Source organism: Heptranchias perlo, chromosome 3 (genome assembly GCF_035084215.1).
Source record: "Heptranchias perlo isolate sHepPer1 chromosome 3, sHepPer1.hap1, whole genome shotgun sequence".
In the NCBI taxonomy this organism is placed as follows: Eukaryota; Metazoa; Chordata; class Chondrichthyes; order Hexanchiformes; family Hexanchidae; genus Heptranchias; species Heptranchias perlo.
Window position 1 is genome coordinate 123,749,490 of NC_090327.1, and position 14,597 is coordinate 123,764,086.

At 42.5% G+C, this 14,597-nt stretch overlaps 1 protein-coding gene across 2 annotated transcripts in view; it reads right to left on the reverse strand.

Moving 5' to 3' along the window:
* Positions 1-4,608: 4,608 nt before the first annotated feature.
* Positions 4,609-14,597, reverse strand: part of znf516 (zinc finger protein 516) — a 189,912-nt gene continuing 179,923 nt past the window's right edge. For both annotated transcript variants that reach the window (XM_067981937.1, XM_067981936.1), the window contains one exon: positions 4,609-7,883. In XM_067981937.1, coding sequence (XP_067838038.1) covers positions 7,660-7,883 — 224 coding nt within the window. In that variant the 3' untranslated portion in view covers positions 4,609-7,659. The remainder of the gene's footprint in view (positions 7,884-14,597) is intronic.

Below are 14,597 nucleotides of genomic sequence, written 5' to 3' on the forward strand. Positions count from 1 at the left end.
TTCTCTGCCCACCAGTTGCTTTCCTTCTATTTTTGATAAATTCCTGAGGGAATCTGTTAATAACCTGAGTTAGGATCGCCAACAGAGAGAAGATAACTGAAAAGATGTCCCGGTAAATCTATGGTATTGCAAGTCTGCCCACTTACGCAGTAAGTATAGAATCATAGAAAGTTACAGCACAGGAGGCCATTCAGCCCATCATGTCCGTGCCAGCCAATAAAGAGCTATCCGGCTTAATCCCACTTTCCAGCACTTGGTCCGTAGCCCTGTAGGTTACGGCACTTCATGTGCACATCCAAGTACTTTTTAAATGAGTTGAGGGTTTCTGCCTCTACCACCCTTTCAAGCAGTGAGTTCTAGACCCCCACCACCCTCTGGGTGAAAAAATTTCTCTTCAGCTCCCCTTTAATCCTTCTACCAATTACTTTAAATCTATGCCCCCTGGTCACTGACCCCTCTGCTAAGGGAAATTGGTCCTTCCTATCCACTCTATCTAGTCCCGTCATAATTTTATATACCTCAATTAAATCTCCCCTCAGCCTCCTTTGTTCCAAAGAAAACAATCCCAGCCTATCCAATCTTTCCTCATAGCTAAAATTCTCCAGTCCTGGCAACATCCTCGTAAATCTCCTCTGTACCCTCTCTAGTGCAATCACATCTTTCCTGTAATGTGATGACCAGAACTGTACGCAGTATTCAAGCTGTGGCCTAACCAGTGTTTTACACAGTTCTAGCATAACCTCCCTGCTCTTATATTCTATGCCTCGGCTAATAAAGTATGATGCTGTTAATTGATCCCGTTTTACCACAGGCACCCACGTTTAATGCTTTTTTTTTAATATAGCGCCTTTCACGACCTCCAGCCAATGAAGTACTTTTGAAGTGCGTTCACTGTTGGAATGTAGGAAATGTGGCAGTTAATTTGCGCACAGCAAGGTCCCACAAACAGCAACGTGAGAATGACCAGATAATACGTGATTTTGGTTGAAAGATAAATATTACCCAGGACACCGGGGAGAACTCCCCTACTTTTCTTCGAAATAGTTCCGTGGGATCTTTTATGTCCACCTAAGAGGGCAGAAAGGGCCTCAGTTTAACATCTCATCCGGTACCTCACCGAGTCACTACTGGGATATCAGATCACTGTTGGAACCATAGATACATAACACATGGCGACAAGTGGATTATAGAAACCTTTAATATGGAAACGGACGTGAAAATGTTTACACTCCATTAATCTGCTCAGAAGTAGAAAACCCAAAAATTAAAATTACACTAAGTCAAAAAGCGCATGGATTTAAAGAGTGTATTTTTAAAAAAAAATTGATAACCAATTGAATAAATACCAAACATAACAATCCAGTAAAATAACACATTGTGACACAATTCTGCTAGGGGAGAAAAATAACCTATGCTATGCCATAAACTATGATTGGAATTAATTTACATAATTTATAGAAACCATTAAGATTAATAAACATTCTTAATACTGTTTGAAATCAAATCCACAGGGTGGGGAGGAGAAGGGGGATGGAGGAGAGAAGCATCCACACTCTAAGCTCGATCCTTATATTAGATGCAAAGTGTAAGTAAAGTATCAGTTGCTTTCACTGGATATTTCTAACCTTAGTCAAAATGCATTATGAATGGAATGCTCCACACAAAAACTAAATACCATACTGAAGGTACGAAAAATTAGATAAAAATATACAAAGTGTGGTGATTTAATAAAAAATAATGCATATCTTAAAGCAGGTTGAGGTATTATTGATCAGGTTTTTGCAGGTTTCTGGCCAGTCATAAGTTAATCACATGTAATTCGCTGTGAGACTGGTAATGTCAGCGATGGTGTACAGAGTGCAGGTGAACAGGTGACCATGAGTGAGAAGATGTCTCCACAAGCTGGGTTTCCAACTTGCTTCTGTTGAGAAAGTAATTTACATATCTTTGACTGCTTCATAGGAGGGACAGTAAATTTAATAAGTTCTGGAACAAAAAAAAATTGATTACAAAAGCAAAGAAATAAAATACTTAAAAGAAAATTAGATAATAAATGAGGAAAAGGACCTAAAGCAAAAAAAAGAGAAACGTATACGTGTGTTTATTGAACTCTCTGGGCTGATAGGATGTGCTTTCACATCCACGATGTTACATAATGGTCCAGATTTTGCTGGAGTGGGGCATTTTGCAGCTTGCCTGGTTAGTTAGACTTTCTCCCTCACCCTTCAGCTTGAAAACTTTTTGCCCTGTAACTTGCTGGAAGTGCGAGCCGATGATGGAGCTTCTGGGACCTTAGTGAACAATGGGACCAACAGGCTAGCTCCTTAACCAATGAGATTTAAGGATTGAGTAAGAAACAGAGGAACGATGGAGAAAGAGGGTGAATTAGAGTCAAATCGGGTACAGAAAGAGAAATAAAGAGAGCGAACGAAAGATTGGATTAAGAGAGAGAGAAAAAAGAGAAAGAAAGGTAAAGTAAGAAAATAAATTTAAAATTTTAAAAATCTCTAACAATTTACTACCTGCAGGAATGAGACTCCACGGTTTAAACTGTTCCCTTTTTGGGTTAAGTGGCATTGCAGGAACATAAATCTCATCATTAAAAGGGTACTTATGCTGGTAAGTGCCAGCCCTAACTTTCTGTGGTGAGTTTAATTGGTAATTAATGCGCAAATGCAGCAACTTCACGAAACTCACGGGGAGGTTGAGAGCGAGATGCCGTTTTTGGGAGGCGAACGGCGGAGCGGCGCAAATCGTCCAGCAATTTGTGGCGATTCGCAACTCACGGGGTATCTCTTCCTCGTCACTAATAACAGCAAGCGTCATTAAATTCACAGTTACTTTGCCAGCAAAATCTGGGCCAATATGTGAGTTCCCAGGCTTAGGCATTCTGTCAAGGGATGGGGAGCCACTGAGCAGAGGTCAGGCACTTCCTGCAGAGAGCGAGGGAAAGTCTCAATCACATGCAACAAAGGGACCAGTTGAAGAGAGACATTGACAGGAGACATGGAAGCAAGTTGCCTTTAACATGTATGGTCATTTGGGGAAATGTTTCCTCTGTGCACGATCTGTAATGAAATTGTAAACTATAGAACCTCCAGAGATTATTGCACAGAAACAGGTCATTCGACCCTTTAGGTTTGTATCAGAATTTTTTTCCAAACAAACCAGCTAACCCCACTCTCTTGCTTGCTCCTTATAAACTTTAACATTCCTCTTTCTCAAGCAACAATCTAATTTCCTTTTAAAAGTATTAGTGAATCTGCTTCGATAATGGTTTGCAGCAGGAAACTCCCAACATTTCAATCGCCCTCTGTGCAAACATTTTTTGACTTCCGCTTTAGTTCTTTCTCTCTTTTAAATTGTTTCTGTGATTGTCTGAAACATATGCTCCCTCATTCCCGTATCATTGACCAGTGGAAACAATCTATCGCTATTTTCCTTTCTCCGCTTTAGAAAGAATGGGTTTACGATCTGTTACACAGTACAGAGGACATCGTTCCCCTAATTTAAGTTTGCCTGCTTTAAACCGAGAGAATGATACAAGCACAATATGCACAGATGCTGGCTTTTGCTACAACAACTTGCATTATTATAGCACCTTTAACGTAGTAAAATGTCCCAAGGCGCTTCACAGGAGTGTATACCAAACAAAATTTGATAACAAAACCGAGCCACGTGAGGAGATATTAGGACAGGTGACCAAAAGCTTGGTCAAAGAGGTAGGTTTTAAGGAGCATCTTAAAGGAGGAGAGGTAGAGAGGCAGAGAGGTTAAGGGAGGGAATTTCAGAGCTTAGGGCTTCCACAGCTGAAGGCATGGCCGCCAATGGTGGAGCGATGAAAATCGGGGATGCTCAAGAGGCCAGAATTGGAGGAGTGCAGAGATCTCGGAGAGTTATAGGGCTGGAGGAGGTTATGGAGATGGGGAGGAGTGAGGCCATGGAGGGATTTGAAAACAAGGATGTGAATTTTAAAATCGAGGTGTTCCCGGACCGGGAGCCAATGTAGGTCAGCGAGCACAGAGGTTATGGGTGAACAGGACTTGGTGTGAGTCAGGATAGGGGCAGCAGAGTTTTGGATAAGCTCAAGTTTATGGAGGGTGCAAGGAACACAAAAAGGGACAAACCACTGCACTTTTATTACACCTGGTTTTCGTTTTCCAAAGAGACTCTTAATATTTCACCCCTTCAATCCCAAAACTTAACTTTTAAAGAAAAAAAAGTGATGTCTAAGTTGATACCCAATTTAAGTAAGCCTGCCCACATATAAATTAAGACAGAAGGAGGCAGTGAATAGAAATGATGTTGAATTGTGAAAGATATTGACAGGAATGGGACTCTCACAGATCAGAATCTACAGATGGGTACAAACATGAATGTACAGATTATTAATGCAGGTTAAAGCTACCTCTTTCACCAAGCTTTTGGTCACCTGTTCTAATGGCACCTTATGTGGCTCGGTGTCAGATTTTGTCCGATAACACTCCTGTGAAGCGCCTTAGGACGTTTTACTATGTTAAAGGCGCTATATTAATGCAAGTAGTTGATGTTGTTATTTGTACAATTACCATATGAGAGAAAAAGACTTTGCTAAGAATGCACAAATTCTAAAGAAAACTGGAAAAAGCAAAGCAGATCATCTTAAAAATTTCTAATTATTTTACAACTTTCTTTTAGATTATTTTACAACTTCCAATGTTTTTTGGAATCAATAACAAAATAGTTGTCAAATTTAACGGCGATTACACAGAATGAAATAACAAAGCTCCAGCTTACATGTTATTTTCCTCATCACAGTGGTGTACTTTCTTTAGACAGTTTCTCAAATCATGTGTTAGTAAGATTTCCATGTTAATTACACCAGGTAATTATACCTTCATGTAATTTAACTATATACTAGAGCCGAGTTAGAACAGTAACCTTCCACCAAACTGTTGCCTCCAATGGTACTGAACAATTATCACCATACATTTAGAAACCGTTGTGATTTGAATGCAAACCAAATACAGTAGGTTTTGTTCAATTATTTCCACCTTCACAAGTACAGCAAATGAAAGTATGTCTTAAAGCTTGTAGAAAATTTTGGCTTTTTAATGAATCTTTTTCTCTTAAGGCCACAGCCTTGGGAAATACATAGTGCATAGATTGTTCTGTGAGACAAAAATGTTGAACATTTTAAAGTATATATTTTTTAAAATGAGTCCACTGCTCATATGGGGTCTGAAATTCCTCCTGTAATAAATATTTTGGGAGAAACAGATGTTCGTTAAAAAGGGGTTGAGTTGTGAGAGAAATCACAACTGGATGTTTTATCTATTAGTGCTTCCCTGATGATTTCTACCCCTCCAAAAAAATAATGACTTTAGTGGAAAGGGATACAGCACAGAAGGAGGCCATTTGGCCCTTCGTGCCTATGCTGGCTCTTTGAAAGAGCTATCCAATTAGTCCCACTCCCCTGCCCTTTCCCCATAGCCCTGCAAATTTTTCCCCTTCAAGTATTTATCCAATTCCCTTTTGAAAGTTATTATTGAATCTGCTTCCACCGCCCTTTCAGGCTTTGCATTCAAGATCGTAACAACTTGCTGCGTAAAAAAATTTCTCCTCATCTCGCCTCTGAAGAAAGCTGCTTGGTGCTTTTTAAGGCCTTGTTAACGGCCAATCACGGGAAACACAAAATTACTTTCTATTGGGCATACCTGTAATCAAGGAAGTGTTGTTCTCTTTACCTGTATAACGTCTGCGGAGAACTGTAGCTGTCACTATTACTTTGGGACATCTGACACAGTGAGATCCATTTTAACATAACCTGCCCGTTGGGAAACTGACGGGATTGGGTGCAACGCTGGTTCTGCACCCCGTCCAATTTTACTCTCCACAACAGAGTAAATTGCACTTGATCCTGTGGGTTTCCCGCCCGCAAGTTAGGTTAAAATCACCCACCCCCCCCATCTTTTTATAAAGAAATGGCAGAAAACAGTGAGCAGGAACTCATTTCATTGTGTGCGTTTAGTATGTTCTGCGGGTGAAGTCTCACCTTGTGTGGCACGAACTTCCGCCAAAATGGTTGGGATGCAACCCCAAAAGGACCAGTAAAAATCTTGGAATCCCATGCAATAAAAATAGAATTTGATTTATTCATTCACCATAGGCCAGAGGCACTGGTGATTGCAATACTCCATTGCAGCATCCATTAGAGCTTGGAGCACTTTGTCAGTGAATCTTTCTTCTTTTCATTGGTGCTCAGCCTTTCTGACCCATACATGCACACTCCACATGGCGTTAAATTGCATTCAAGAGAATTGTACTGGCCAAGCGGCCCATTCAATACTTGAGAAGTGTTAAAGAATCCTTACAGTAATCCCGCAGCGACCGGCTGATGTTTCTCCATTACCAATGTATATCAATTCACTGGCATCGCGCTACAAAATAGCGTGTTCACACATTTTTGCTAGATGGCGATTAGCCAGCAAACAGCAGCCCTCTCTTGAATTTACCGTTAGAAGAGGAATTTCAGGCCCCTTGGGTCACAGTTGGAACAGTTGTATTTAGATTCAAATTCATTATATTGTACATTGATGGCTTCTCCTTATATCCCATGATCCCAAATCAGGGGATATCTCAAAAGAAAGAAAAAAACAATATAGCCAAAACAGAAGAGGTATCTGCAGCTTTTGTGTAAGAGGATATCAACAAGTTGTGGTTTAACAACGAGGACTCATCAGGAAAGTAGAGTAGCCTTGTTACACACTCCTGAGCATTGAAGCAATGAGTAGATATCTCTTAGTGTTTGACTGACATCATTGCCAAACAAGATAAGCCCAGGACCTTTTTTTCCTTTGTGTCAACATTTGTATTTGCAGAAAAACTAATTGATTGTATAAAATATCCTGAAATGCAGTCAAGACTGATGAGGAAGGGGCAGTCCAGATACAGTTCATATTTAATATGTCATAAAAAAACACATAATAATGAGTTCATGTTAAAATTTAGTACCTTTCTATCAGGGATAGCAAGAACCCTTCCGGACGACATGAACTTCCACGCTGGCTTTTAATTTTTAACATGAATTATTTTTGCCAAAAGAGAATCCAGTCATAAATAAAAACCCCTACATGAATGCACCTATGATAAACTTTGACCTTCCTTGTTTAACAGCCAGTTTTGATGATGTGGTAAGGGCTGAATTGCATGTCCATATTAATGTATTTTACTGACACGAGTAACTAGTCTCTCACTAACTAGCATCAGCCTCCTTCCCACCTCAAGAACATGGCAGATTTTCCCAAAGTCCATCCACTTCTAAGGAAAGGCCAAAAATCAGTCCTGTGTAACCAAAACAAAAGAGGATTTAACCAGTTCACATCCTCTCTGCAAATAATCAATAAAAATGCATTCTGAACAGACAACTTTTCAGCTTTCTGCTTGCAGGCCAGTAAACTTATTTTCAATAGTCTGCAGACTGCAGTCATTCATCGGAAAAGAAGTAGTATTCAATTTTTGGCTCAAGATATCACATGCATGATTGTTCACTGCCTTCTTTGCGAGACCTGAAGTGATAGTAACAATGCAGCCACATTCCCCCTAGCGAAGTGGTTTCCCACTGAATGTTAATGGAGAAATCCTGAAATTTCTCAGGATCGAGAGGGTTCAAAGATCATCTCATTCCAATGCAGTTGCTCCTGATACCTGGTGCTCTGATGAAAAGTGATCAAACTGTTCCTCCATTGCTTTGTAGAGATCATCACCCCGAGAGAGTCTGAACCGGCGATCTGGGTACTGGGTGTTGTCGAATGGCACGCGATGGACACATTGTACGTGTGTTTTCAGGTTCCCCTTCTGGGAGGCACTGTAAGGACAGTATCTGCACTGGAAAGGTCTCTCTCCTGTAGCACAGAAGAAGAAAAATGACTTAAGTTAGGGATCACCATCCAAAAAAAAAGTTAACCTTTTCTCTTTTCAGGTGCTGACAGTCCTGATGTGTGTTTACAGCAGTTTCTGTTTTTATATAAATATACTAGCAACTCTCCTGCGGTGTTGTTCACGGTGAATCGGACGATGTGCTGAAATGTGAAGTGTGACTGTTAAAGTTTGACGGGCAGTAAGTGTGATGCTTACCTGAAGTGTGCACTGGATACGAATCTTTTAACATCTTATGGATATACACGGGCAGATAGAATGGAAATACCCAGTAATACTGCTACACTGGAAAATATGTCGACAGTAGGGAACCATTTACATAAAGAAGAAAGAACTTGCATTTATATGGCGCCTTTCACGACCTCAGGACATCCCTAAGCGTTTTACAGCCAATGAAGTTCTTTTGAAGTGTAGTCACTGCTGTAATGTAGGAAATGCAACAGCCAATTTGCACACAGCAAGGTCCCACAAACAGCAATGTGACAATGACCAGATAATCTGTTTTAGGGATGTTGGTTGAGGGATAAATATTGGCCAGGACACTGGGGAGAATTCCCTTGCCCTTCTTTGAATAGTGCCATGGGATCTTTTACATCCACCTGAGAGGGCAGACGAGGCTTGAGTTGAATGTCTCATCCAAAGGACAGCACCTCTGACGGTCCAGCACTCCCTCAGTACTGCACTGGGAGTCTAAGCCTGGATTATGCGCTCAAGGCTCTGGAGTGGGACTTGAACCCACAACCTTCTAACTCAGAGGCAAGAATGCTACCCGCTGATCCACATATAAACACATCTATTGTTATAATCTAACGCTATATTGAGATCAGTGGTATTTCTTTGCCAAGAACAATATCAGACATAATAAATATCAAGTCGATAGGAGAGGCAGTTGTCATGTTAAAATAATGGCTCTCTTCTCAGGTCTGACTCTAAATACCAGTTTGACCATTTTTGGAGCCTGTTTGCCTTCAAAGGTTAAGCTTGATGACCTCTTGGCCAGACCACTTCAAAGAAGTGAAGCACGGCATATCAGAGGCAGGAAAAGGTTGGAAGTGCAGTTCTAACCTCATTGAAACACATTTCCCGTTAGCCAACAATCATTAAGCATAATTGGCAGTCTCTGTGAAGAGTAGTTTTGAGCCAGGAAGATTTAGGGGGTGATTTTAACCCTCAAGAACAGGTGGGTTAAGGGCGGGTGGGAGTTGAAAATGGTTGTTTTTTGGGTCACGACCGCAACCCGGCTCCATTTCCGAGTTTAACGTGAGCGTGTAAAAGTACAGGCTTCCCACTGGGAATTTTGCGGTTGCGACCCAAAAAAACCCAACTATTTTCAACTCCCACTCGCCCCCAACCCACCCGTTTTGGGGGTTAAAATCTCACTCCCTTAATTTCCAGCTGAAGAAGGAAGCTGTATTACAATAGGGAGATATTTTTGGATGGGGGAGGGGCGGGGGACAGGAAATGAAGAAAGAAAATGGACACAAATAAGTTTGAATTCACAGTAGCAAGGGTGCCGATCAGTCACACTGTATTGTCCTGGATGGTGTCGAGCTCCCTCTGTGTTGTTGACACTGCACCAACCAGGTGAATGGGGAGTATTCCATCACACTCCTGACTTGAGCCTTGTAGATGGAGAAGAGGCACTGAGAGGTCAGGAGGTGAGCCACTCATCGCAGAGTACCCAGCCCTGCCCTGCTCTTGTAGCCACAGTGCTGATATGACTGGTCTCGTTAAGCTTCTGACGATGGTGACTCCCATGAGGCGGATGGTGGGTGATTCGATGATGACGGTGCCATTGAAGGTCAGGGAGGATGGCTGTTGGAAACGGCCACTACCCGGCACTCAGGTGGCGCAATATTATCTACCATTTGTCAGCCCAAGCCTGGATGTTGCCCAAGTCCTTGCTGTATGTTTGGCATGAGCTGCGTCATTGTTGAAGGAGTTGTGAATGAAGCTGAACGCTGTTGAGTCAGCAGTGACTAGCCCAACTCCTGACCTTATGACAGAGGGAAGGTCATTGACGAAGCAGCCGGAAATGGTTGGGCCGAGGATACTGCCCTGAGGAACTTTGGCACTGATGTCCTAGGAACATCGGAACAGGAGTATGTATATTCATCCCCTCGAGCCTGTTCCTCCATTCAGTTAGATCATGGCTGATCTGTACCGTAACACTTAATACCCTTGCCTTAGCCAGTTAAATGTGTGGCTCAAAGAGTGGTGTGGGAGGCAGGGGTTTCGATTCATGGGGCACTGGCACCAGTACTGGGGAAAGAGGGAGCTGTTCCGTTGGGACGGGCTGGGGCCAGAGTCCCAGCGAATCGAATAACCAGGGCTGTAGATTGGGCTTTAAATTAGAAAGTGAGGGAGGGGTCAGGTGAGGGGACATTTAGAAATCTAATGAGAAAAGTCAAGGCAACAGAGCAGTGTAATGATTTGGGTAAAGATAAGCAGAGTGTGGCAGGAAGGGGCAGAGAGTTTACCAATAATAGTACAACAGCAAGTAAGGTCAAAGCAGGAAAAAATTGTAAAAAGTCAAAATTAAAGGCTCTTTATCTGAATGCACGGAGCATTTGTAACAAGATAAATGAATTAATTGCGCAAATAGAGATAAATAGGTTTGATCTAATAGCCATTACAGAGACATGGTTGCGCAAGATTGGGAACTAAATATTCCAGGGTACATGATGTTTAGAAAAGTCAGGCAGAATGGAATAGGAGGGGGTGTAGCCCTAATAATAAAGGATGACATAAGGACAGTGGTGAGAAAGGATCTTGGCTCAGAAAATCAGGAAGTAAAATCAGTATGGGTGGAAATAAGAAATAATAAGGGGCAGAAAACACTGGTGGGAGTAGTTTATAGGCCCCCTAATATTAGCTATACTGTTGGACAGAGTGTTAATCATGAAATAATAGGAGCTTGTAAATAAGGAAATGCAGTACTCATGGGGGACTTCAATCTTCATATAGACTGGGCAAATCAAATTGGCAAAGGTAGTTTGGAGGACGAGTTCATGGAATGCATTCGAGACGGTTTCCAAGAGCAATATGTCATGGAACCAACCAGGGAACAGGCTATTTTAGATCTTGTATTGTGCAATGAGACAGGGTTAATTAGTAATCTCACAATAAAGAATCATCTGGGGAGGAGTGATCATAATATGATAGAATTTCACATTGAGTTTGAGAGTGACATACTTAAGTCCGAAACTAGAGTCTTAAATTTAAATAAAACTAATTACATAGGAATGAGGGGTGAGTTGGCTAAGGTAGATTGGGAAATTAAATTAAAAGGTATGACAGTTGAAAAGCAATGGCAAACATTTAAAGAAATATTTCAATATTCTCAACAAATATATATTCCATTGAGAAATAAAAACTCAATGGGAAAAGTGATCCACCCGTGGCTAACTAAAGAAGTTAAGGATAGTATTAGATTAAAAGGAAAGGCCTATAATGTTGCCAGGAAGAGTAATAAGCCTGGAGATTGGGAGAGTTTTAGAAACCAACAAAGGATGACCAAAAAATTGATAAAAAGGGAGAAAATAGAATATGACAGTAAACTAGCAAGAAATATAAAAACGGATTGTAAGAGCTTCTACAAGTATGTAAAAAGGAAGAGAGTAGCAAAAGTAAACGTTGGTCCCTTAGAGGCTGAGACAGGAGAAATTATAATGGGGAATCAGGAAAAGGCAGATGCGTTAAACAAATATTTTGTATCTGTCTTCACAGTAGAAGACACAAAAAGCATACCAGAAATAGTGGGGAACCAAGGGTCTAATGAGAGTGAGGAACTTAAAGTAATTATTATCAGTAGAGAAAAAGTACTTGAGAAACTAATGGGACTAAAAGCCGATAAATCCCCTGGACCTGATGGCCTACATCTGAGGGTTCTAAAAGAGGTGGCTGCAGAGATAGTGGATTAATTGGTTATGATCTTCCAAAATTCCCTAGATTCCAGAACGGTCCCAGCGGATTGGAAGGTAGCAAACAAGAAAGGAGGGAGAGAGAAAACAGGGAACTACAGGCCAGTTAGCCTGACATCAATTGTCGGGAAAATGCTGGAATCCATTATTAAGAAAGTGGTAACAGGGTACTTAGAACATCATAATATAATTAGGCAGAGTCAACATGGTTTTATGAAAGGGAAATCGTGTTTGACAATTTTATTAGAATTTTTTGAGGATGTAACTAGCAGGGTAGATAAAGGGGAACAAGTGGATGTAGTATAATTTGGATTTTCAAAAGGTGCCAAATAAAAGGTTGTTACGCAAGATAAGGGCTCATGGGGTTGGGGGTAACATATTAACATGGATAGCGGTTCAGGGACAAAAAACAGAGAGTAGGGATAAATGGGTAATTTTCAGGTTGGCAGGCTGTAACTAATGGGGTACCGCAAGGATCGGTGCTTGGGCCTCAGCTATTTACAATCTATATTAATGACTCATCTGAAGGGACCGAATGTAATGTATCCAAGTTGATGGTGATACAAAGCTAGGTGGGAAAGTAAGCTGTGAGGAGGACAACAAAGGGCTCAATTTTAAAAGCGAGCCAGGAAGGGGGCGGAGGGGTTAAATTGAGGTTGGGAAACCCACTAGTACGGGTTTCCCGGTCGTCCTTACGGTTTTGACGTAAGGACGTCTTTTTTTGTCAGTTTCCCGTTGGACTGACCGGCTAATTGATGGGAGGATGTGTTCAGGTAAGTCTTTGTTTGTATGGATGGAATGGGCACGGGGGGCATAGGTTGGCACAGGGGTCGTGAGTCATGGGGGATGGGATTGGGCGTCAGTCACGGGGGGGGGGGTGTCAGGATCAGGGGTCATTGCGGGGGTCCGGGATCGTTGAGAGGGTGGATCAAAGTGGAAGGATCGGGGATCGGGGTGGGAGAATCGGAGTGGGGGGAGGACCGGGGTCGGGATTCGGAGTGGGGGGGGGGGGGGGAATATCGGGGTCGGGAGTCCGCGATCGGGTATCCCCGATCGTTGGGAGGTTGGTGCAGGTAGGCTTGCTGGGCCAGGGAGAAGCACTCCTGCTCTTCCAGGCTCACAACCTGCACCTTTCTAGGCACCTACCTGTTAGTCTTGGGCCTTCTCGCCTCCTTTCACAAGGTATAAAGCAGGAGGCCCAGGAATCTCAGCCCCACAGTGTTGAAATCAGGAAGTCCAGAAAAATGAGGGCCTGAAGCCTCCTTGAAAGGTTTTAAGGTCCAACCCGCCTCCTGGGAGCGGGTTGGTCACCCGCCCCTTTTCCCGCCCTGGTGAAAACTGGAAACGGCGGGTTGGGGGCGGGGGGGTCTGAAATGGTGGCAATTTTCAATGCCCTCCTGCCCCCAACCCACCCATTTTTCAAGGTTAAATTTGAGCCCAAAGAGTCTGCAAAGGGATATAGACAGGTTAAGTGAGTGGGCAAGAAAGTGGCAGATGGAGTATAATGTGGAGAAATGTGAGGTTATTCACTTTGGTAGGAAGAATAGAAAAACAGAATATTTTTTAAATGGTGAGAAACTATTAAATGTTAGTGTTGAGAGAGACTTGGGTGTCCTTGTACAAGAAACACAAAAAGTTAGTATGCAGGTACAGCAAGCAATTAGGAAGGCAAATGGCATGTTGGCCTTTATTGCAAGGGAGTTGGAGTCTTACAACAGTTGTACAGGTCTTTGGTGAGACCTCACCTGGAGTACTGTGTACAGTTTTGGTCTCCTTGCCTTACAGGTGGTACAACAAAGATTCACTGGATTCATTCCTGGGATGAGAGGGTTGTCCTATGAGGCGGGGTTGAGTACAATGGGCCTATACTCTTTGGAGTTTAGAAGAATGAGAGGTGACTTCATTGAAACATATAAGATTCTGAGGGGGCTTGTCAGGGTAGAGGCTGAGAGGTTGTTTCCCCTGGCTAGAGAGTCTAGAACTAGAGGGCATAGTCGCAGGATATGGGGTCAGCCATTTAAGACTGAGATGAGGAGGGTTGTGAATCTTTGGAATTCTTTACCCCAGAGGGCTGTGGATGCTGAGTCGTTGAATATATTCAAGGCTGAGATGGATAGATTTTTGGACTCTAGGGGAATCAAAGGATAGGGGGATCAGGCAGGAAAGTGGAGTAGAGGTGGAAGATCAGCCATGATCTGATTGAATGGCAGGGGAGGCCCGAGGGGCCGTATGGCCGACTCCTGCTCCTATTTCTTATGTTCTTACAAAAATCTATTGAACTCAGTTTTGAAATTTTCAATTGACACCCAGCCTCAACAGCTTTTTGGGGGGAAAGAGTTCCAGATTTCCACTACCGTTTGCGTGAAGACCTGATTCCTGACCTCACCCCTGAACGGCCTAGGAAATAATTTCTCTCTATCTACCCTATCAAATCCTTAAATCATCTTAAACACCTCAATTAGGTAACCCCTTAATCTTCTATACTCACGGGAATACAGGCTTAGTCTATGCAACTTGTCCTCATAATTTAACCCTTTTAGCCCCTAGGGCTGCAATGATTGGCTTCTGACATCTACGACCATCTTCTTGTGCGTCAGGTATGACTGCAGCCACTCGAGAGTGTTCCCATTGACCTCTGTTGTGGGAGACCCGCACGAGTCCTTCCTCGTTCGATGCTGTGGGGGAGAGAAATTCAACTTGTGCCCAAAGTGGGTGACAAGTCAACGGAGCAATTACTCTGTGTGCCAGTCTGTGCCA